The sequence below is a fragment of the Rhinolophus sinicus genome, linkage group LG03, assembly GCF_036562045.2.
Source record: "Rhinolophus sinicus isolate RSC01 linkage group LG03, ASM3656204v1, whole genome shotgun sequence".
In the NCBI taxonomy this organism is placed as follows: domain Eukaryota; kingdom Metazoa; phylum Chordata; class Mammalia; order Chiroptera; family Rhinolophidae; genus Rhinolophus; species Rhinolophus sinicus.
In genome coordinates, this window is record NC_133753.1 from 51,765,132 (window position 1) to 51,788,732 (window position 23,601).

The window sequence follows — 23,601 nt, forward strand, 5'->3', positions numbered from 1 at the left end:
TACACATTTTTTTTTCTCTTTACATTTTCCTGACTCACAGGGATTTACCCAGCTGAGCTGTTTTGCTGTCTTTCCCTAGGTTTTTTTGAAGTGTGACAGTAAGGGTGTAGGGAGCTTGGGTACAAGAATAGGTGATATTTTTAAAGTGAAAACTATTTTTGTATTTTATAACCATGAGTACATCTTACTCTTTTCAGAAGGTAGGTTAACTAGCTAAATTGCAGAGTTTAAATACACACACACACACACACACACACACACACACACTATCTTACGGTTTATAGATGCTTCTATGGGCTGCACTGATTGAAAGCTCACTGTGCCCTGACTTTGACACTCACTCTAGAGTCTGATTCCACTTTCTATCCCCTGTTTGTGGTCCTGGCTGAAACACAGAGACAACATCAGTAGAACAAAATATATGGCATTTATTAAACATGTGACATAGGTTATAATATCAAAGTAGAGCATGCATGAACAAATTACTCATTCATTTCACAAAAACACCAATCAATACTGAAAACATGAAATGATTAAATTTCCACAACATAAAAAAATTGTCTTTCAGTTAAAGTGAGAAAGAAAGAAAGAAAAATCACAGGTCGAATAAATACAGTGATTTCAGCTGGCTCCATAAAGGCATAAGGCACAAATTAAACCAAGGAATTAGCACACGAGACTGAAGCGTGTGTGCCCGCACGAGGGCCATCTTCAGTAGCAGTTGCCACAACCCTGCGCACATCCTCGGCACTGAGAGGAGACAGCATGCTGGAATCCTTCCCTCCCAGGGTCAAGTTTCCCCAGGTGCCCATGGTCCTGTGGACAGGCTTCTCTGTGCCAGAGAAACACTGCCTCTAATACTTTTATGGGTAAACAAAGCTTTCATACAGTAACAAATGATCCTGGCATGAATAACATGTAATTTCAAATGAATTTCCTTTTCCCTCCCAACTGAAGTCTAGAAAAACAGAAAATAAATTGTGAGGAAATGCTTCTGACAGGACTTCAGTGTCCACATGGAAAACTAACGATGGCCCAGTACAGCCTGGTAAGCTGGTTGCGTGTTTGAAATGTGACCTTGTAAACGTCTCTCTTGTCCACCCCCTCCACCTCCACTTTCCTTCATGTTTTAAGAAATGGATGAGAACCTCGGTAATTTCCATTCTGTCTTAAATTGTGTATATGAAGAAGCAACAGTCACCCTTTCCAGACTTTAAGCCACAGACTTCCAGGGTGTTTGTCCGTCTGTAAAAGTGCAAGTCTCTGAGTGCCTAAGTCAGAGTTTTCTTCATGGTTAACTCCAGGACTCGTGCGTATGGGGCATAGCCCCTGGAAGGCATTGCAATTTCACGGGTCCGATCTGTTTGGCTGAGAAATGAGAAAAGGCAGGTCAGGAAGATAAAACAAAACTCTCCATTCTCGTGGATAAGACAACTCTAAGAAATGGTTTTTCAACACTTAAAAATAGACTATAATAATACAGTTGAATGTTTCATTTAAATGTTACAAAAAGGACCATTATTTTTAGCAACTTTTAAAGGTTTAGCACGTGCTAGGCATCGATGATTCAGAAAAATATAAAACATGCATTGAAGGAACTCATAATTTGGTGGGAAAAATTTGTACATAAACAATTTTAATATGATACATGGGCTACTATAATAGAGACATAAAGAGGCGTGTTGAGTATTTTCCATTTGCCCATTCAGATCTACTCTCCCTCTTCTCCACCTCACTCTGCGCCCTGGGAAGCTGACCTGAAGGTCGCCATCAATGGGCTCCCCCACTTTTAGCTTTCAGTTGGTTTTGACTGGGACGTCGTAGCAGGGGATGAGAAAATGGAAGGATAGAGAGGTCAGGACATTTGTTCCCTCCTAGTCCGGCGGTGGCTTGCTCTATTCCTCTAGCAAAGGCCCTCAGCTACAGCCCTCCCCTCCATCTCTCCCACCGGCTTTCTTCCCCTGCTTCTTCAGGTACAGGCTGATAACAGCTCCCACTGTTACTATCTCCAGAGTACGCCATTGTCCCTTGGTTATTTCCCTTAAAGCTGCCCAAACCTTTGTAAATAGTTCTTTCATTTAAGTTTCTTCAATCTCCCCTTCCTGGCAGGACCCTGAGAAGCACAACATTTAACATATTATGGGCAAACTGAGGACAGAACAAGTTAGCATCACTTGGAGGGCATCGGGAAATTCACAAGGGAAGGTGAATCTTGAAAGATGCCTGGGCATTCCTCAAGTAGGCAAAGAGGAGATGGGCATTCCAAGCGGAAGGGACAGTATGTGCAAAGGCAAAGAAGGGTGAACACAAAGGCCATGGGGTGGAGGGGAGACAAGTTTGGTACAACCAGAGCAAAGAGTTCATAATGGAAAGTAGCAGAAGATGAGGCCTGGTGGAAGAGGGCCCTGTGTGCTCTGCTAAGGAGTTCAGAACGGGTCAGGAAGCCACTAAAGTTTTTAAGGGGGCAGAGGGGACATGATATGCTCATATTTTTATTCTAGCAAGATTCCTTGGTACTACTGAGGACTGACTGCAAAGGACTCAGTCTGGAGGCAGAAGCTCAGTTAGGAGATTTTTTTTGCTATTTAGGAGGTGAGAGAGCGATGGCGAGAATGTGAATTCTAACAGTAACACTGGAGGTGAAGCAGCAAGAAAAGGTTTGGAAGATATTTAGGAAGTAGGCTTAATAGGACTTAGTGACACAGATGGAAACATATCCCATTTTTTTCCCTCCTGGACATATAATACAACTACATTTCCCAGCCTCCCTTGCAATTCAGTGAGCCAGTGACTAAATGGGCAGAAACCATTTACAGTTGACCCCTGAACAACATGGGTTTGAACTGATAAATCCATGAGTAAGTGGACCGGCGCCATTCAAACCCGTGTTGTTCAAGAGTCAACTTTTTCAGTCAGCAGTTGGGAATCCATGTATGCAGTGGACCAACTTGCTATATGTGGATTTTTGTCTGCACGGGGGTTGGTGCCCCTAATTCTTGCATCATTCAAGGATCGACTGTATATTACTTTCAGATTTAGTTTGTAAAAGCGTTCTACATAATTGTCTATGCTTTCTCTCTTCCCTTTCATGCAGAGAGTGCAGTGGAAGACCCAAGAGGACTCCAAAACCCAGGTTGAGTTGATAGATGGAAGAATCCTGTGTTCCCGAATGACCGTGTGGAATAAGACCCATGCCAACCATGGACGGTGGTGTGAAAATTCAGTCTTTACTGTGCTAAGCCACCAGAATCTCTGGGTTGTCTGTTACAGCAGCTACACTCCTTACCCTGACTGATGCAATGACCAACTGTGTAGATGAGATATAAGACTCAACCCCCTTTCCCCTAATTTCCCATGACCAATCGTACAACAAGTCATAAGGAATCCACCTCCCTAAATACTGGTTTGTCATCTGTCCTCTCTATTTCCTCAGCCACTGCCTTAGTTCAGGCTCTCATAATTCATCTTTGAATATTGGAATACTCTCCTAAATGGTCTCCTTGTCTTCAGTATTGGCAAAGTCTTCCTCTCCCTGAATCCACTGTCCATTTTGCTGTCAAGGATATCTTCCTAAAAAAGAGCATTATTACTGTTCTTGAAACCCTTTGAAGTCCCCCCATTGCTCTCTGGATGAAGTTGAAACTCCTCTGCATGGTCTAAAGGCCTTTTACCATCTCCTGTTATATCTCCTGTGTGGCCTTGCTATGCAATACACAGTTCTCATCATTTACCGCACTGCTGCATACGTCTTTGCCAATCTCATGCTGTCCCGTCCACCTTGAATGCTTCCCTAATCAAATGGATCTGATGAATTCCTGCTTATATTTCAAGACTCAAACCAAACATCACCTCCTCTATGACACTTCCCCCTGCTCCTTGCACCAGCGATAGAAACGATCCTTCCTTTCTTTATGCACTCACACTTTCCTTGAGCAGTGCTGCTCAATTTCCTGCTTCCCAAAGGTTCATTTTGGCTAAACTTCCCCCATCAGTAATACCTCCCATTATCCTGCACTGATTTTCAACTAAAGAGTAGTAGGGAGACAGCTTCTTAATGAGGTCTATTAGAAGATTGGGAGTAATTTTAAACTTCACATGTCTCTCCCCAGAGATTCAATATGTCCTTTTCATGCTCACCACTCCATCCTCCCCATATACACCTTGAAAATGACTGCCCCACCAGCTTCTGACACACCACTGGAAGCATCTTGAACCCATTAATCATGCATTTGTCTCCTCTGCTTGGTGTATTTCTTGAAGGGTGAAAACCATTGCTCACCCATCTTCATAACTCCAGAAGCTCACTCAGGCCAAGCACAGAACTCTCATTGCACATACAGATGACAAAGGAAATCAGAGGATGACAAAGGAAACCAAAGGGATTTTGAGAAGTGGTCAAAGTGTCACCTGCCACACAGAGGAAGCCACAGGATCTGGCAACTGAAGAGTCCCCAGTGACCTCACCAGGCCGTTTAGTGGAATGCCAGGGACAGAAGCCAGATGGCAATTTCTGCCAACTACTGTGAATATTCCACATAACAGAAATGGTCTCTGGTGACAATATCCTAAAAGCCCATAAAATGCAGAAATATTTATAAAGGTGGACCTTCTGGATTTCAACAGCTCTCATATCCCAAAAAGAGGTGAGGTATTTTATTTAGTTGATCAGTAGGAAACAAGATTTCAAGAATGCAAATAATTTCAACCTCATAATTGAAATTCGACCATATTTTTTAACACATTAAGGCTATTGTTAACCTTTTATGAATCCATAAAGGGGCAGTTCCCCTGTGGGAAACAATAGCAGAATCATTATTAAAGCTTTGACAAAAGCTACTTTGTGTTCTGGTCTCTACAACAGAAATTTGAAAATGTAGGCATTTTAAAGGGCTTACTATGTGCTAGGAACTTATGTCCACAGGGAATATTTTTCATTAAATTGTACCTATTAAGAAATAATTTATGAGTTTCCTGGAAACTAAGTTTCACTTGGGGAAGGAGAAAGAAGTCTCTTCTTTCGGTTTTTTGTTTTTCACTTTTCTCTGTGAACTAAGGTTAGCTGACCTGAAATTGCTCTCAATGGCTTTAATTAACATATAGCAAACATTTTGAAGCAAACTCTTCAGTCTTTTGTTTAAAGATAGGTGTTTAAAAGCCCCTGAAGTCACAGTGAATACCTTCTCACCTCTCCCCTCTCTCCTTGTTCTATTAAGAGATCTCTGCTCTCTAGAAACTCACGTAACACAGAGATTAGATCAAGGAGGGGAAGAATTTGAGGAGGAGGAGTTGGAGGCAGATGGTACTGATTAGACATAAACGACACTAGTCTCAAGCAGGCTGGTGGCAGTTGGAATGGAAAAGTATGAAGCAAAGCATGAAGAAAGAAGACAGCACTGTATGAGTGAATTAGTTTAGGAACAAATAATTCAGGCTCAAAGGTGACTGCAGTATATTGAACTTAGGTAACTGGGAAAGTTAGCAAAACAAAAATACGAAAACATGGTCATTGCACTGGGGACATTATCCCTGTATCTCCCTTAATCATCTCAGCAAGCTTCTGAGGGAATTATTATCAAAATTTTGCTATTCTAAGTGTGGAAACTGAGACACAAAGAGGTTAGGAATTTGCCCAAAGCTATAGATGTAGCAAGAGGTAGATCCAAGACCCAAACCCAGATCTAACTTCCAGCCAGTGTTCCTAACCCCCACTAAGAGAAATCATTTAGATGAAAAAAATTGACTCACTCAGCAACAGACAAGGTGAATATGAAGATCAAGCAGACACCAGCTGAGCGTGCTCAGCAGGCAGCCAGAAAGGAGGACTTACCACAAAAGAGACGTTGAATTACAGGATGGCTCAGCCACAGGGAGGCAAGAGGTAACACCACAAGACTGGATGCCACCTTTGCAGAAGCTACTGTAACCAATACAGAACCATGAAGAGTTCCCGTGGTCTTAGAGGAAAAAGAGGAGCCATCGAAATAGATGGAGGACAGGCCAGGGAAGTAGGAGAGAGAAGTCCTACAAGGGAAAGAAGTAGACATTCTTCTGCTTAGGAAGAACTGTCAGATGCTACAGAGGGATGGCTCCAATCAACAAATATTAAGTGCCTACCATGTGTGAGGCACTATTCTAAGTCCCAGGGAGACTGCAATTAGTGAAATGGATAGAAATCCCTGCCCACATGGAGCTTACATTCTAGTGGGGAGAGAGAGATAAATAATAAACATAAAGAAGTAAAACATTCAGCGAGAAATGCTTCTTCCTAGTTCTGTATTAAATAAATAAATCATATTATAAAACAGGTCAGCTGCCTAAGTCCCCAGTTGCTATGTACCTTTTATTTATTCACCCAACCAATGTTTAGTGAGCATCAAGTAAATGCTAGACCAGGGATGGTAGCCTACGGTCCCTGTCCACAGGGGTACACAGCATTGGCAGGGACAGGTGAGATGCGGGAAGGGGTAAGAAAAAGGGCTTGATAGCTCTGCAAGAAAGAAAAGGCTGATTTCATTTAGTTCAGCAATACATAAAAATAAAGCAGCTCTAACAATCACTATTAGCTGTAGCACAGCATTATAACCCTTGCAGGTCTAAGGACAAAGGAGTCATTGGTGCCAGGTGTGCCTGGGACACGCTGGGACCACTCTGATGTCCCAGCTGACAGACCTCATCATCTACTGGGCCTTCCAGTGTTTTATGCAGTATCTAGAGGGTTTCAAACCACCAATAGTTTAATTGAAGAGCTCAGTGCATACTAAAGCCCTGTATACTTGATTAAGCTATTAATACATTTAATAAAATCAGCAATAACCACCAATAAAAATTAAGTTAATGGAATTGCCTTCGCACACTCAAATTCACTTCTATTTGATAGTGTCTTACATGTAAAATCAGAGTTTTTATTTAGTTCATATAATAATAGCTATTGTCTATTAAGGGGTTAACTTCGGTCTAGTTATGCTACATACTGTATATACATTTTCATGTAATCCTCATAGCAACCCTATGAGATTTGATATTGCCATCTTCCTTCCATTTTAAGAGATTAAGTAGCTTGCCCAAAGTTGTGCTCAGTTGACAGCTGGCGGGGCAGGGAACCCCAGCAGCCTGAGGTTCCCCAACTGGGCTAAACTGCAGGGTACTTTGTAGGAGAAGAACAGATAGTAAGAACAAAACTCTTTTGAATCAATGAGACTTAATTCAATACTTTCCTTGATCTACAACATTTTGGAAGAGGCTGTTCTAAAAATATTCTGGAAAACACCATGGAATCTTTCATTACTTAGATGCAATTTTGAAGTCCAAGTAAGAACCAGGAATTTCGTTAGACTGTATGCAGCACCATTCAGCAACTCTCTATGTATTGAGTATTTTAAAACCATGAATGTACCACCCCAGGACTCAGAAGGCCTGGTCCTAATCTTGGTTGCATGGCTGCCAGTCAATCACTTTGTCTCTCTGAGCCTCAATTTTTGTATCTATAAAACATGGGATTAAACTAGACCAGGGGGTTCTAATTTGTTTTGACCATATAAAAAAAACAACAAAACAGCTTGTTTTTGTTATTCAAACAAAAACTTATTTGAAATCCAACATATAAAACACACTAAAAGCTGAGTTTTCCTCAGGTTGTTTACTTTTTTGTGTGCAAGAGGGTCCCCACAGGTCAGCTCTTGCTAACCTCCACACCCTCAGAGACCTAGCACAGAGCAAGGCAGTTCCAAGAAGCGCAGGTGGAAAACTACTGCCCTGAATTGTCTCTAAAGACCCCATGCTCCTCACCACCCAGACTTGCATGGCGCCTGTCACATAGTAGGCACTTAATAAATATTTGTGAGGAAACGAATGAAATATTATTCTGCCTTTTCGGAAATACGGATATGTAGTTTTCATTTCCTCTGCTGATTGACCTAGGTAGTTAAAGTGCTAAGATGGATCCTGGGGGAAACCAAATGTTACATTTATGGAAAAGCTGCTTTTAGATACTGAAGTGGCTTCCAAGTTCACCGTGGCCATAAGTTAAGGGTCTGTCAGCACTTCCATTATGAAAACCGCTTTGTGGTTTCATAACTTCACCATAAAAGTTTGCTTCAGGCTATCCTTCGGCATACAAATTGAAAACCTTGTTTTAAGCCAAAATGTGGGAATTAGAAAACAAACAATTTATTGGTTTCAGACATAGTTTTGTACCCGTCTTAGCCAAACAAGATTTATTACGTGGGCAATTAGAGTGGACTAAGCCACTTGGTTCTTGAAAAATAAAAAAGGAGGGAAATGGCCAACTATTTATATTTCAAAAGGAGTCCCTGGACATGATCAATCATTCCTTTTGGCTATATTTTTATTATGTACTTTGTACCCCACATGGATGAGACCTGGAGTCTATTTACATATTCTTTTCCCTTTTTTCTTTCTTAACATTTTCTATGAATTATATCAGAATGATGAAATTGCCTTATTTTTACCAGAAAGCAAGCAATGTAAATGAGAACAACATGACTTTGTGACTTTGGTTACCTAAATCACAAGGTACATGTAATCGGCGTCCTTCTTATACATTTGTTTTATGCCCTCTTTGGGCCAAGCACAGTTTTGAGCACCTAGGGATGGTGGGTTAGTTACTGATTCACAGGCTCTAATCTTACTAGGGAAAGACCCAGGCGTAGGCATGTGGAGCAGCTTCACACCGAACACCTCAGTCCTGTTGCTCAGAAGTACAACTGAATGAAGCAGACTACGGTTATTGTATATCTGAATACATGTTTGAAACACATAATTTATTTTAGAATCTGATCCAGTGCTTGACAATATTCTGTTATGCTGCTGGAGAACAGATGAATTTTATTCAAGATGTAGACTCTCCCTCCCCTACGTTACCAAAGCATCTCACAGGTTCCTCTCACACTATTGTAAATAACTGCCCAATATCTGTCTCCCCCTCCAGAGTGCACTCTGGGACAGGAACTAAATCTCATTCTCCATATCATAACTGCCTGGCACATGGAAGGTACTCAACAGATGTTTGCTGAATGAATGAATGAACGAATGAACAAATGAATGAAGGAACAAATACATGCCCTAACTGATAGGGCCAATTTCTCTCTGAAGCGCCTTCCCCAGATCTCTCCTTGGCATCCCTTCTGCCCTGCACAATGCCCCTGCTCCCACAGAAACTAGTCAGACGCGTCAGCAGCCACCACTTATCTTTGCAGAAATATTTTTGATAGAAAGAATGCAATTCTGGTAATAACAGCCCAATAAAGTATTTTCTTATGTCAAAGAAGAATTTGAGTCAGAAAAACAGGAAATTCCTAAATACCTGGGTAGAAGATCACAGCCCACTCCAATCTCTCTGGTTTCCACTTCAGACTTGGGTTGGGTTTCTGTTAAATAGTCCAACCTGCTTTGTAGTTCATTATTCTAGAGAAGAGGGAAAAAGTACTTTTAGTAAAGCAAATATGTCCCCCCACAAATATGCATGATCCAGTTCATGTGTATTATCAGACTTTCCCCCATGACATGGACATCGCAATGTATTTACTGAGCACCTCTTATACAGTAGGAATTGAAGAAATATATCAATTGAATCCTTACAGATAGCTTTCTCTGCATGTACACACATATGTATCCAATTTTACATAAATGGAAACAAAATATCCTAATCTATACATAAATCTGTTTTTCTCTTAACAATTTGTTGTGAATACCTTTCCACATTTATTAGTTTTCTTTTTATGTCAACAAACTATTTTAATGGGTTCATAGCATTCCATTGTATACATGTCCATTATTTATTTAACTACTCTCTTATTGATGGGCATTTAGATATTTAATACTTTTTTTGCAATTATAAATAAGGTACAGCTCAACTTTTAATACTCCCTTATTAAACTATAAAATGAGTAAGTCTATTAATTTAATTTAGTGGGAAATACCTCTATAACTTAATAATTAGTATTTCATAGGTGTGGAAAATTCAGAATCTCAAACATATAAAGTAGAACAAGCTCCTTGGGATTAAAATTAGCATTCTAAATAGATTTTTTTTTTCCAGGCCAGGGCCAAACATTACGTAGGTTGATTATTAGATGCTCAGGAGTTGGAAATTTGCCCCATGGGGGAAATGAAGGAAAAAGAAGCAAAAAAGTTGAGGATATTAGAATGAAAACAGATGAAGTGATGGTGTCTGAAATCAAAGGGCAAAAACATACACAAAAAATTCATAAAGAGGTTAACAGTGGTTATCTCTGTATATTGAGGTTTTGGGAATTTTTTTTTTAAAGCTCTATATTTTCCTGTAACACTAGACTCAATTGTCATGAGGCAATGACCATATCTATCTTCCTGGCTGTATCCTTGAAGCACGGCATGTAGGAGGTGCAAGAAATATTTACTGAATAAATAGCATATTATTTGCATAACTAGAAAATGATTAAAGTACTTATCTTCTTTTTTAAATTGGAGCTGAAGCTGAAGCACTATTCTAAGCCATTACAAAGTACATGAAAGTTGAAAAGTTCTAAGGAAACAGAGGCTCATTTGTTTGAAAGAAAGAATGTGGGTTACAGCTCAGTAGCTCCTGCTCTGAATGGGGGATATCAAGAGCAAAGCAGCAACTCTGATACAAGCTCGTGTTCTGTAGGACATAAAGGACTATGGACTCTTTCTAATAAATGGGAAATGGTGTAAAAGAAGAGAATGCATTCCAGATTCCCTAGCAGCTGACAAGCCATGACAGATCTATAGACTCTGAATCTATCACCTGATACTCAGTATGGAAGAATGGTGCTGGCTCACTGCCAGGGGTACATCAATATTCTCTCTCTCTCTCTCTCTCTCTCCCCCCCCCCCTTCCCTGGCAATATCTGGACTCTCCCATTCATAAGGAAAGAGAAAGGCAAAAGAGGCCTGCCCTTTAACAAGTTCCAGCAATTCCATTTTGGTGCAGACTTTAATCATTAGGATTTCACAGAATGCTGGGGCCACCACCTGTATAGTTAGGGGCATAAAAGACAAAGTTAGCAAATATGTCTCAACTGGCACACAGTGAATAGTGGACAGGTAGCCCCAAATCCTTTGTTCTATTTCATAAGAATTCTATGTGTACACATCGGATACTCACTGAAGCACTGAAATGAAAAACTTGTAAAAATGTAATGCAATCAGTAAAACAAAACAAAACAAACAAAACCAACAGAATCTACTATGTATCAGATAGTGTGTAAAAGTAGGTGAGGGAAAGTAGTCAGCAGTTAAAAAAAATAAAGCTTGATTTGCAACCTTTGAGAAGCTCCGTCTTGTGGGGGTACAGACAACTAAGCAGAAAATAACAGAACAAAGTGGTAAATCCATGTCAGAAGGACCCACAGAATATTAAGGGGGAATTCAGAGGAGATGCCTATCTCAAGATTGGGAGAAGGACTGAACTGTAAGTGAAGATTTCCTGGAGTTAAGCAAGGGAAACAGAGTAAAAGAAACAAAGGGGATGAGTATTCCAGAATTGTGGAAACATACCAGCTTGAGAAAAGGCACTTTACTGCAGTATACAGGTGGGCAGGAATGAGTTATAAAGGGCTGCATAAGCCATTACAAACATCTTACACCCAATCCTATGAGACCATGGTCAACACTGGACTTTATTTTGATCACTTGAGCTCTCAAGTTAAAATATGAGAGAAAATAAAACTACAGGCAGGAAAATCAGTCAAAGAGGTCATTAAGATTTTCCAGTTAAAAGAGTGAGAGCTGTACTTCTAGTGCAGAAGAATTAAGTGCTTAACAAACAAGTCCTCTTGCGAAGAATAACTATGAACTCCGGACAAAGAAAAAAGATAAACAGATTGAACAAAGACAGGCAAGTTTTAGAGGGGAGGTAAAACTTTGGGCAAGTGACAAGCATAGAATGGCTTCTCCGTGATTTGCCTGAAGCAATAAAATCATGGTAGTGGCAGCAGAGACACAGTAAAAATTCAATAGAAAGGTCATCCCTCTAGTAGACTAAACAAGGAGAAAGAGTGAGTGCAGGATAACCAGGGCTACCAAAATTAAGGGGGAAGCCGAAAAGGAGACATTGGAAATCTTAAATTCTGCGTATAGACTCAGCCCACCTCTGGCAGACCGCTGACCCATGCATGTGTGGGGCAAATTGAAAAATGTTTGTAGCCACAGGTCAAAGAACTGAACTGCAATCTGAGTCATCACCCACCCACTACAAGCACAGCAGGTTGTAATTGGGTCTAACCAAATTCATCACCTTCTAAAGCAAACCTCAAAGCTCCTCAGAACAACTTAAAAGAAAATCCAAAGTTTCTACAGCAAAACATTTACAATGTCCAGATTAGAATCCAGAATTAGTTGACATGGAAGAGCTAGGAAAGTGTGACCCATTCCCAAGGGAAAAGAGAACCACCAGATGCCAATCTTCAGGCGACTCAGATGTGGGAATTTTCATACAAGGACTTTAAGACAACCATTTTAACTATGCTGAATGAGGTAAAAGAAAAATATGCTTGTAATTGATGAGATCATCTTTTTAAATCAACAGAAAGAAATAGAAAATATAAAAAAGAACCAAATGGAAATTTTAGAACAGAAAAACACAAAGCCTGAATTTAAAAAAAAGAAATCACTAGATTGACTCACGAATGGAGATGACAAAGGAAGAAGTCACTAAACGTGAAGACACATTAATAGAAATAGTTTAATCAAACTAAGATAAAGAAAGCAAAGATTGAAAATAAGTGGAACTTTATAGAACCTGGGACAATTTCTAAAAACCTAATATAGGGGTACTGAAATCACAGAAGGGAAAGAGAGAGAAACTAGAGCAGAAAAAGATATTCAAGAAATAATGGCCAAAAACATCCAACTTTGGTAAAAACATAAATTTACAAATTTAAACTTGGCAAATCCCAAAGGGGTTAAATTCAAAGAGATACACACTTTGGCACATCATAATCAAACTACTACAAACCATAACTAAAGATAAATCTTGAAAGTAATCCTGTATAGGTGAACAATCATTTGAATTACCACAGATTTCTCATCAAAATCTATGGAAGCCAGAGGACAGTAAGTACTATGAGAAACTGCCAATTTAGAACTCTGGATGTTTCAGTAATGATGGTGAAATAAAGACCTTACTTGCAGATAAGAGACACGAAGTGTATTTGTCACCATCCGACCTGCACTACATGAAATGCTAAATAAGAGTTCTTCAGGCAGAAAAAGAGATGATTTCAGAGAGAAACTCAGATTTTCAGAAATGAATGAAGAATATAAGAATAGATAGTATATGAGTAAATGTGAAAGGCTATGTTTCCAAAGAAAACCACATTTAATATTTGGCATATTTCCTCTTGGGCCTTTATTATCCCCCATCCTCTCATGTGTAATTGGATTATACTATAAATACTTTTGTACTTTGTTCTTTTAATTTAAAAGCATTTCCTATTGTAAACATTTTAATGGCTGCATTATATTTTATCTTAATTTCTTTAAAATACATATGATTTCAAAGCAAAAATTGTAACAATGTATTATGGGTTTATAATGTATGTAAGTATAATACATATATGCATGAATATATGTGTGTGTGTGTGTGTGTGTGTGTACACATATACATATACTGGGGGTGCAAAAATTGTACACATTTTAAGAGATGTTATCTATGTATTACTTTTCAAAGTTGAATTGAATTATGGTAGTAATGTGTAGCATGACGTTTGCTCAAAAGATGGCATTAATCAAATGAATGCTAGCATCATCATTCATTGTATTACAATTTTAATACAGTGTTTCCTTTCTTAAAATGTGGATACATTTTTTGTATATATATATATATATATATATATATATATATATATATATATATACTGTAATAGCAAGGGGAGGGGTAAATAGACCTATACCATTGCAAGACTTCTAAATGTTACATGAAGGTACAATATTACCTCTAAGTGGACTGTGACTTGTTAATGATGTACATTGCAATACATAGAACAACCACTATTTGAGAAAAGATACATAGCAAAAGGCCAATTGATAAAGTAAAATGTAATTCTAAATAATATTGAAATAGTCCAAAGAGAAGAGGAACAAAACAAACATGCAAAAAAAAAAAACCAGTGGGAATAGAAAACTAATAATAAAATGATAGACTGAAATCCAACCATATCAATAATAATTAAATGTCAATGGACTACATACTCAAATTAAAAGACAGAGACTATCAGAATGTATATAAAAAAGGAAAACCCAACTATATATTGTCTATAAGAGATGCACTTTAGATATAGAAGCATGAATCAGTTGAAATAACTGGATGGAAAATGCATACTATGCAAATATAAGGGCAGGAATGGCTATACTCATCTCAGATAAAATAGACTTCAAGACAGAGTATGAGCAAAGGTAGTGACCAACATTTCATAATAATCAACAGGCCAATTCATCCCCCAGACATAACAATCAGAAATATGTATGTACCTAATAACAGAGCTTCAAAATACCTGACATCAAAAATGACAGAATGAAAGAAATAGATGATCTAAAGCCATAGAAAAGGATTTTAGTACTCCTCCGTCAGCAATTGATAGGACAATTATACAAAAACCAGGAAAAACATAAGTAATCTAAACAATATTATCAGCCACCTAAATCTAATTGATATTTATAGAATGCACACAAAAACAGCAGGAGACGTATTCTTTTTACAATATTTAACCAAGAGAAACCATATGCTGAGCCATAAAACAAGTCTCAATAAATTTAAAAGAATCAAAACCATACAAAGTATGCTCTGTGACCATAACAATTAAATCAGAAATCAAAAACAATATCTAAAAAAAACCCTCAAATATTGGGAAGTTAAACAACACACTTCTAAATAATCCATAAGTCAAAAAAGACTCTCAAAGGAAATTAGAAAATATTTTGAACTGGATGATAATGAAAATACATCATATCAAAGCTTGTAGGATATAGCTGAAGCAAAGCTTAGAGGGACATTTATAGCTTTAAAGGCTTATATTAAAAAGAAGAAAAGTCTAAAATCAATGACCTAAGGTCTACTTCAAGAAGCTAGAAAAACAAGAGCAAAGTAATACCAAAATAATTAGAAGGAAGGGAATAATGAATATCAGAGCAAAACTCAATAAAATGGAAAACAGACAATAGAGAAAATCAATAAAGTCAAAAGCCATTTTAATTTTTTAAAATCAACAAAATTGGTAACCCTTCAGCTAGAATGATCAAAGAAGATGAGGGGGAAATAAGGGGAGGTACAAATTACCAATAAAGAATTAAAGAGATACCAAAAAGAAACAATTAGGTATCTACACGGGGAAGAAATCCTTAATCCTTACTTCATACAAAACACAAAAATAAACTCCAAATTGATCATACATCTAAATTACAAAGGAAAAACTATAAAAATTTTACAGGAAATCATAGGCGAAAATCTCTGTGACCTTATAGTGGGCAAAGATTTCTCAGGATAAAAAAAGTATAAACCATAAAAGAAAATATTGATAAACTGAACTTGATCAAAAATAAAAACCAAAATAACAATATCTTCAAAATATATCAAGAAATTGAAAAAGCAAATGAAATGAGAGAAAATGTTCATAATACATATATCTGACGAACTGGTATCTAGACAATATCTAGATATAAAGAGCTCCTACAAATCAATAAGAAAACTAAAAAACATTCATAAATTAATACATGTGAAACCACTACGCTGTACACCTGAAACCAATATAAAATAATATCAAATGTCAACTATAACTGAAAAAAAAATAGTCCTGGGAATATAAAGTACAGCATAGGGAATACAGTCAATAATGTAATAACTATGTATGGTGTCAAATGGGTAAGAGATTTATTGGGGTTATCACTTTGTGAGGTATATAAATGTCTAATCACTATGCTATTTTATACACCTGAAACTAATAAAAAAAAAACTTAAACGTTAATAAAATAATGGGCAAAATGTTTGAACAGACACTTTAAAAAAACAAGATATATAGATGGCCAATAAGCATGTTAAAAGGTACTCAACATGAGTGACCACAAAATACAAATAAAAAATCACAATGAGAGACCACCACACATTCTCTAAAATAGCTAAATTAAAAAGACTGACAATACTAAGTCCAGGTGAGGGTGGGAGAAACTGGAACACTCGAACTGCTGGTGGAAATATAAAATATTAAGTTGGTGCAAAAGTAATTGTGGTTTAAAAGATTAAAAATAATTGCAAAAACTGCAATTACTTTTGCAACAACCTAATACCACAATCCCTTTCACAAACTGTTTGATAGTTTCTTTAAAAGTTAAGCCTACATCTACCATAAAACCCAGCTATTACACTACTAGGAATTTACACAAGAGGAATAAAAACATATGTCCACATAGGACTTGTACAGTAATGTTCATAGCGGCTTTATCCACAATAGTCCCAAACTGGAAACAACTCAAATGTACATCAACGAGTGAATGGATAAATAAATTGTGATATATTCATATTAGGTCGGTGCAAAAGTAATTGCGGTTTTTGCAATTGTGTTTAACCTTTTAAACCGCAACCACTTTTGCACCAACCTAATACAATAGAATACCACTCCACAATACAAAGAATGCATGCAACATAGGTATATCTAAATCATTATGCTGAGGGAAAGAAGCTGGACACAAATGAGCACATACTATATGATTACATTTATATAAAATGCAAACAGGTACATTGTGAAAAAAAGTGATAAAAGTGACCCCTGCCCCTTAAAAAAAAAAAGTGGTTGCCTGGGGGTGAATAGAGAGAAGGATGCCAGGGGACACAAAGAGTCAGTCTTTGGGGAGTGATGGAAATGTTGTATCTTGATTGTGGTGGAGGCTTCACAGGTATACACAACTGTCAAAACTCATTGAATTACACACTTTATTATTTCATGGAGGTGTAATTGACACATAACATATTAGTTTCAGATATACAACATGATTTGATATTTGTATATATTGCTAAATGACCACCACAGTAAGTCTAGTTAACATCCATCTCTATTAAATTTAAATAGATACCGTTTATTTAATGTAAATTAGATACAGTTTATTTATGTAAATTAATATACAACAAGAAAAAAAAAAAAGATGGCGAGAGCCTGAACATGGGTAGTACGAGGAAAGTTGGAGGGGGAGGGACAGACTTAAGAAATACTTAAAAAATAAAATGGACAGAACTCGATACAGGAAAACAAAGCCTATCTGTTCTCAATCTTGCAGAATATGACTTAACGAGGAACGACAAAAAGCAGCTCAGACTGCTGCCTGGCCTGTGCTCTGTAAAAGATTGCTTCGAGGATTGAGAATCGAGTTCCAGGGTTTTCCTGCTTTCAAATACCACCACCTTGCGTTTAGATGTGAAATGCATACCACACAATGGCTTGGGAGGCTGTGTGCCTTCCAGGAAGGAAGGACCTAGTATGGCACCTTTGGGCATTTGGGGGAAACTATGTCACAGATGTATGGCAGCCACCTCCTCCCCCAACACTCTCAGGCCCAGGGGAGCGAGCAGCAGAACTGTAGCACATGCGCTAAATAAGAATGTGTGTCCAATAAAGTGTGTACGTGGAGCTCTGGTGCCTGGTGCTGCTGCCCCAGTATTCCACAGGAAAATTAATACTAGTCCCAGGAATGCACAACAAACACGTGGAGAGGTTTATGGATCACACAATACATATTAACAGCAGGATGGACAAAATCAAGACATTTGACTCCTTTCCTCGGACTTTTAAATGTAGCTGTGTATGTAGGATTTTCAGCAGAGAAAAATGAAGTGTAATCTGTTTAGAGTTTCAGTAAGCTTATCATCCTATGAAGTTATATACTTGTCATTTTAGCTTAATAACATCTTCTATATCAAAAATAGGAGATGGGGTATTTCTTCCTCAAGAGGCGTGCAAATAAAAAATTGTTTGGAAAAAAAGGAAAAAAGAATGGGCCTATTTTTGTATCAGGAAGATTTTGAATTGGATGATGAAAATGCATCTGATGGGGCCAGGCTAGACAAACTTTTAGGGGTCTGGTGCTAGACAAACTTTTAGGGGTCTGGTGCGGGTGGGGATTGCAAAATCAAACGAGTTTAAGCATGAGAAAGTAAAAATGATGAATTCAGGGACTACATTTTTTAAATAGTCCACATTTTTCTCTTTAAAAGAAGAAGTGGGGAGAAGGCAGAGGAAGAGGAGGAAATATATATGTCAATGACAATGAAAGGAATCCCTGGGACCTAGACAATTGAAGAAACAGGAAACACATATGGCATTTACTACGAGCCAGTACTTTTCTAATCACTTATTGTTAACTAGTTTAATCCTCGTAACAACTCTATGGAGAGGATAACATTTTAAAGAGAGGCCCCTTTTGACAGATGAGTAAACTAAGGCACAGAGCAGTTAAGTAATTTGCTCAAGGTCACAAAACTAGTAAATGGCAGAGCTGAGATGTCAACTCAGGCAGTCTGGCACCAGAGTCTGCAATTAGGCCCTTAGAAAAAGGTAGCTATTTCATTAATAAGACGGGATATAGGAGGTTACTAGATTTGTCCACCAAAACTTTTCAAAGCGATCTGAAACACCACCATCGGCATCATTACAGTTTACGGCAGAGGATGGAAAGTTATGGTATAAAAATGACTGGTGTTTGAATAGGTCAACATAATAGAAATCCTTTCGGCCAACAGAACCCTATATTGTAAAGCAATTTAATTACATAAACTTAGAAAACATCAGTGTGACTTCATAATCTTAAAAAGACACATGTTTTCCCCAGTTCTGTCACAACTAAAATTAGCCTAACAGTAGGCACAGCACTTCAGCCCACTATCAATTCTCATGCCAGATAGTCTTCAATATAGTTTGCCCCTAAAATCAACTGGAGCTCCTTGGAGACAAGCCAATATCACATCTCAGGATAGAAATGGGGATAGCTCATAAATACCTTGTTGTTGCCTACCTGGGCAAAGAAGTTAGGGGAGGAGAACACTCTCCAGCTGAGTTGTGACAATTTGAACATCAAAGCAAAGAGGGGAAAAAAGAAATAATTATTTGGGAAACAAGGTTGAGTCTAAGAAATGCCTGTGTTCACAATGTCACTCAAAAGGAAAGTTAATATAAAGTGTACAAAAAGCAAGTTTTAATAAAAAAGAAGGGTGACTATAATAAGATGTTACAATTTATATTGATTTTTAAAACTAAGAAGCATTAATATACAAGGCAATGCAATTTCTTTTATAGAGTATTAATTATATGTGTGTTGATAAAATGTCTGTGTTAGGTAGGAAAGAATAACAAAAGGAATTGTATGTCAGGTTGTCTCAGGGCATCAGGGCCCATGGGACGTGTGCATGTTGTTGGTAGTCAGACAACAACCAGGTGGAAAGACGAGCAACAATTCACTGGCATTAGTGGTCGCACATAATTAGCAAGGAGACAACAGTCAGCAGTGTGTTTGTAACATGACAAACCAGTCACACAGCCTAAAAAGGAAAACCAAGTACTCAGACTCAATCTCATTTCCTAGGAGATGAAATCTCTACATGGTCCAACTAAGTATGGTGAAATATTAATAAAGAATGCATACTTTTTTAATAATGCTAAAGACCAGGTCAATGTATCACAATAATAAGGGGTCCTGAGTTTGAATCACCATGAAGCCACCTATTCCTGTGACCCAAGAATCAGCGGGTACCTACCCATGTCCTCTAACCTTAGCTATTCAGAAAAGCAATTCTGTCTCCTTTGGATCTGAAAGATCATTGCACCTGTCTGGAAAGTGCCAAAGTGACATTAAGCCTAAGGGAACACTGAAATAAGTAAAACAATAGCCTTTGGAAGATATAAAAAACGAACAGAAACAATGAGAAAATAAATTACACTCATGATATTTAATATTTTAGAATAGGTTAAAGTGTAACTGTATTATTAAATCTTGTCATTATATAATTTACTTTGTACACGTTTTATCTGCTGTTTAAGGTGGATGCTTAAAGTGATCAAAAGGAATTAGCCACACTAACTTTGTAGTGGAATTTAAATAGTTTAAAGGAATTTAATCTATCATATTTATAATCAATGTTTAAATGCTCAAGAAAAACTGGTTTCAAAGCCTTACTTATTAGGTATACACAGTAGAAATGCTAGTCCCACTCCCCATTGGACACTCACCATTTCCTGACATACCACTTGTGACTCTTAACCTGGGGGCTTCCTCTGACCAGCAGAGTCCAATCAGCTCTGCCCAGTGCACGTCAGAATTGCCACAGTCCCCAGGAATAGGCCTCAACCAATGACTGATGGGAGTTAGTGAACAAATGCCCCAGCTTTCTGACCTTGCAGAAAGGATAACTAAGGGCCCGTTGTACATCCCACTGTGGTCATCTCCTCAGGAAGGCACCCAGGACAGCCTTTCATCCCTTCCCTGTCTCACCGTCCCACCCTGCCACTGGGACATCCTGGGATCACCACTCAAACTGTGTCGACTGATATCCACATCTCAGGGTCTGGGCAACCCTAACTAAGAGAAGAAATGAATTTAAGAAATTGGGCATTAACCAAAGCACAAATATGTGTGCAAGACCTTTCTCCACGCACACATCCTCTAGGATAATTCATAATCTACCAGTAGGACAGCTGGCTTAAGCAGCATGGCCAGGGGAAGGAGAGGGGGGATGGGCACTGTCTTGAGTGACCTTCTGCCTCCCCTGTCAGCATCTCCTTCCTCTCTCCTGGAACCACCCTCTCTCTAGACCCACGAGTTTCCACCAGGACACCCACTCTCTGACTCTCACTGGGGAAGGTGTGATTGCTCCTACAGGGAGCTGTGATTCCAGAGGGCAATCTTAGAAATAGAAATGTCCATTCACAAGGCTGGGGCTGGACCCAGTGACCGTGGAGGGGACATAGAGGTGGGCAGGACAAGTATCCATTTACTCAGGTGTCAGGACACTGAGACTCTTGGGCCTTGAATCTGCCACCAGGGCCCCATGGGCCAGGAGGGACATCCGGTCATTTTTGTAGGCAGCCCCTCAAAAACAAAGTAAATAAAGACTGAGCTCACTCACCACCCCTATAAACACAGTGGTTAAGAGCTCAAGCTTTGAATTCAGGCTTACTCATCTTTACTGTCACCTTGGGCAGGTTCCTTAACCTCCCTGAAACTCAGTTTTTCCATCTACAGAGGGTACCAAAAAAAATGTATACACATTTTAAGAATGGAAAGAACTGTATAAAATTACGCTGATGGTAACTACTTTTACCACCTCTTTTAATTGCAGAAGTCACACGTGACTTGTATTCGTCTTTTGTTATCAGTATATATTGAGTATTACCATTTTAATAGTTTTTTTCCTTTCTTAAAATGTGTAGACATATTTTTGCCACCCTCTATATAAAATGGGGGCAATACAATGTAACCCATAGGGCATCTCTCTTAATAAAGAGCAAACAACACTAACAAGTTAAACATCATCAAGTGCTTAGTAAGTACCAGGCACTTTCCGTGCATTCTTAGCACGTGGTCACACATTCGTAGGTACAGCTATCATCCTCATTTCATAATTATAAGAAACTTCCCCAGGGTCACCCAGCTAATAAGCAGCAGAATTCTGATTCCACTCTTAACGTCAATGTTATACAAAGGATGTGGAAAGTGGTTAATAGCGCCCAATGAATACTAGCTGCTTAGTAAATGCCGCTTCTTTCTTGGCTCCTTACTTCATCCTTCTCTCCTGGGCTGCCTCCCACTGGGGAAGGATTACAGTGAACAGACAGACACAGAGATTCATGGAGCCTCAGAAGGAAGAGGCTCAATGCCAAGCTCTTAAGAAAGCTCATTTAGAGCAAATAGATTTTGGCTTCTCCTTCTATCAATACTTAAGCTCTTAAGGTTCTTCCAACTCCATAATTTCCTTCTCTGGAACCTACACAAAATCCTCAAAATGACTTTCAAAAAAAGCCAGGAAGTCAGGAATACTAAGTAGCTTAAAAGTTTCAGATGTAATTAAGTCACCGCTAAAACGTCTTGACTCCATGTCATAGGAGAGCACTGAATTCGGAGTCCATCTCTCAGCCAGGCTCTGGCATTTACTCAGCAGAGTGATGCTGAGCAAAGCCACTTGCTTCTCTGTGCCTTCTTTTAAAATGTTGGTAAATGCAGACATAATAATCCTTGCCTTTCTTTTTTTAAGTTGCTAAGAGAATCATATGAGGAATGCATGTGAAAATACTTCACAAATTATAAAGTACTACATAAATGTGGGCAATTATTAATATTAATCAAAAGCTTATCAAACTTGATAAGAAAATTCTTGAACAAGGAAAACAAGAGCCAAAACGCCAAGGTGAGCAGTAAGTGGGAAGGAGGAGAGCCAGGTGGTAAAGAAAAACTAGCTGTCAGAACCTCATTTTCAGTGTTGGCAGTTAACCTTCAATCAATTTTATAAGGCCAGGAAATAGCCATATTTTTAATTAAGTGTCGATGGTAGGCTCAGCAACATAAAATTTAATGGTAGGGAAGACACCAACTTAAAGAAACACAACTTCTTACCTCTCCTTCTAAGAAAGATATCTTTTCTAAAAGCTGCAATATTAAGAGCTGTTTCTGTTGCACCTTTTTCTTTAATGATTCGATCTAGAAAGAAACAAATTGAAAATTGTTAGTCAAAAACATAGAATTGTACAAGTTAATCAACTAGAAGAGATGCCTTTGGTTTTCATTTAAACAGAACATACACATTGGTTCTTTGTGTTTCAGGAACAGTATTCACATGAGCTATTCCATGCAGAGGGGAGTCTATGCCCAGGTAAGGTTGGGACATCAGACGTTAGATTGGTGTCATTAGATTTGTTTAGCCTAAGCTACCCACACTGATACTGCTATGTAACCCTTATTACCAGCCCATAGGCATCCCAGAGAACATGCTTTGGGAAATGCAGACACAACTCTACATAAAATAATTGTTCAGCTTAAATTTATGAGGCACCCAGCATATCAAACCTTCAGCTCTATTATTCCTGGTAGTACATTCATATTTGTTCAACCAGGTGTCAACAATTTTGGTCTGGGGAAAGCATCACTGTCACTGAAAGTGCTAATGAAATTCAGAGGACTGGGGAATCATGTGTGTGTGTGTTGGGGGGCGGGGGACAGGGAAGGCTTCCCAAAGAGAGAGACTTGAGCTGAACTTTCACCTTTGTTTTTTAAATAGATATGTTCTATCTTGGACTACTCTTTGTCTTTCATTCACATATCAGGTCTCCGTAGATAAACTGTAGTCTCCCTAAAAGCAGGAACCAGGGTACTCTGTACCAGGCCACGTTTTGGACGCTAATGGGAACAGTGTGTAGGTTCATTAAATAACGTGATTTTTGAAGAATGCACTAATTTTCCCCACTATCTTGTATATTAAATTTTAGCATTTGCAAAATCTTTAAAAAAAATACTACTCAGTGCGAAATTACACAGTTCCTATAGAAGGGAATCTAGCAATACCTAGAAAAAGTACAAAAATACAATTGCATTTTACCCTTTGACCCAGCAATT

General features: G+C 38.4%; 1 protein-coding gene across 1 annotated transcript in view; it reads right to left on the reverse strand.

Moving 5' to 3' along the window:
• Positions 1-408: 408 nt before the first annotated feature.
• MYZAP (myocardial zonula adherens protein) overlaps positions 409-23,601 on the reverse strand; it is an 88,491-nt gene continuing 65,298 nt past the window's right edge. Inside the window, exons 11-13 of the mRNA XM_019732237.2 lie at positions 22,606-22,689; positions 9,323-9,423; positions 409-1,368 (exon numbers count right to left, since the gene is read on the reverse strand). Coding sequence (XP_019587796.2) covers positions 1,272-1,368; positions 9,323-9,423; positions 22,606-22,689 — 282 coding nt within the window. The 3' untranslated portion in view covers positions 409-1,271. The remainder of the gene's footprint in view (positions 1,369-9,322; positions 9,424-22,605; positions 22,690-23,601) is intronic.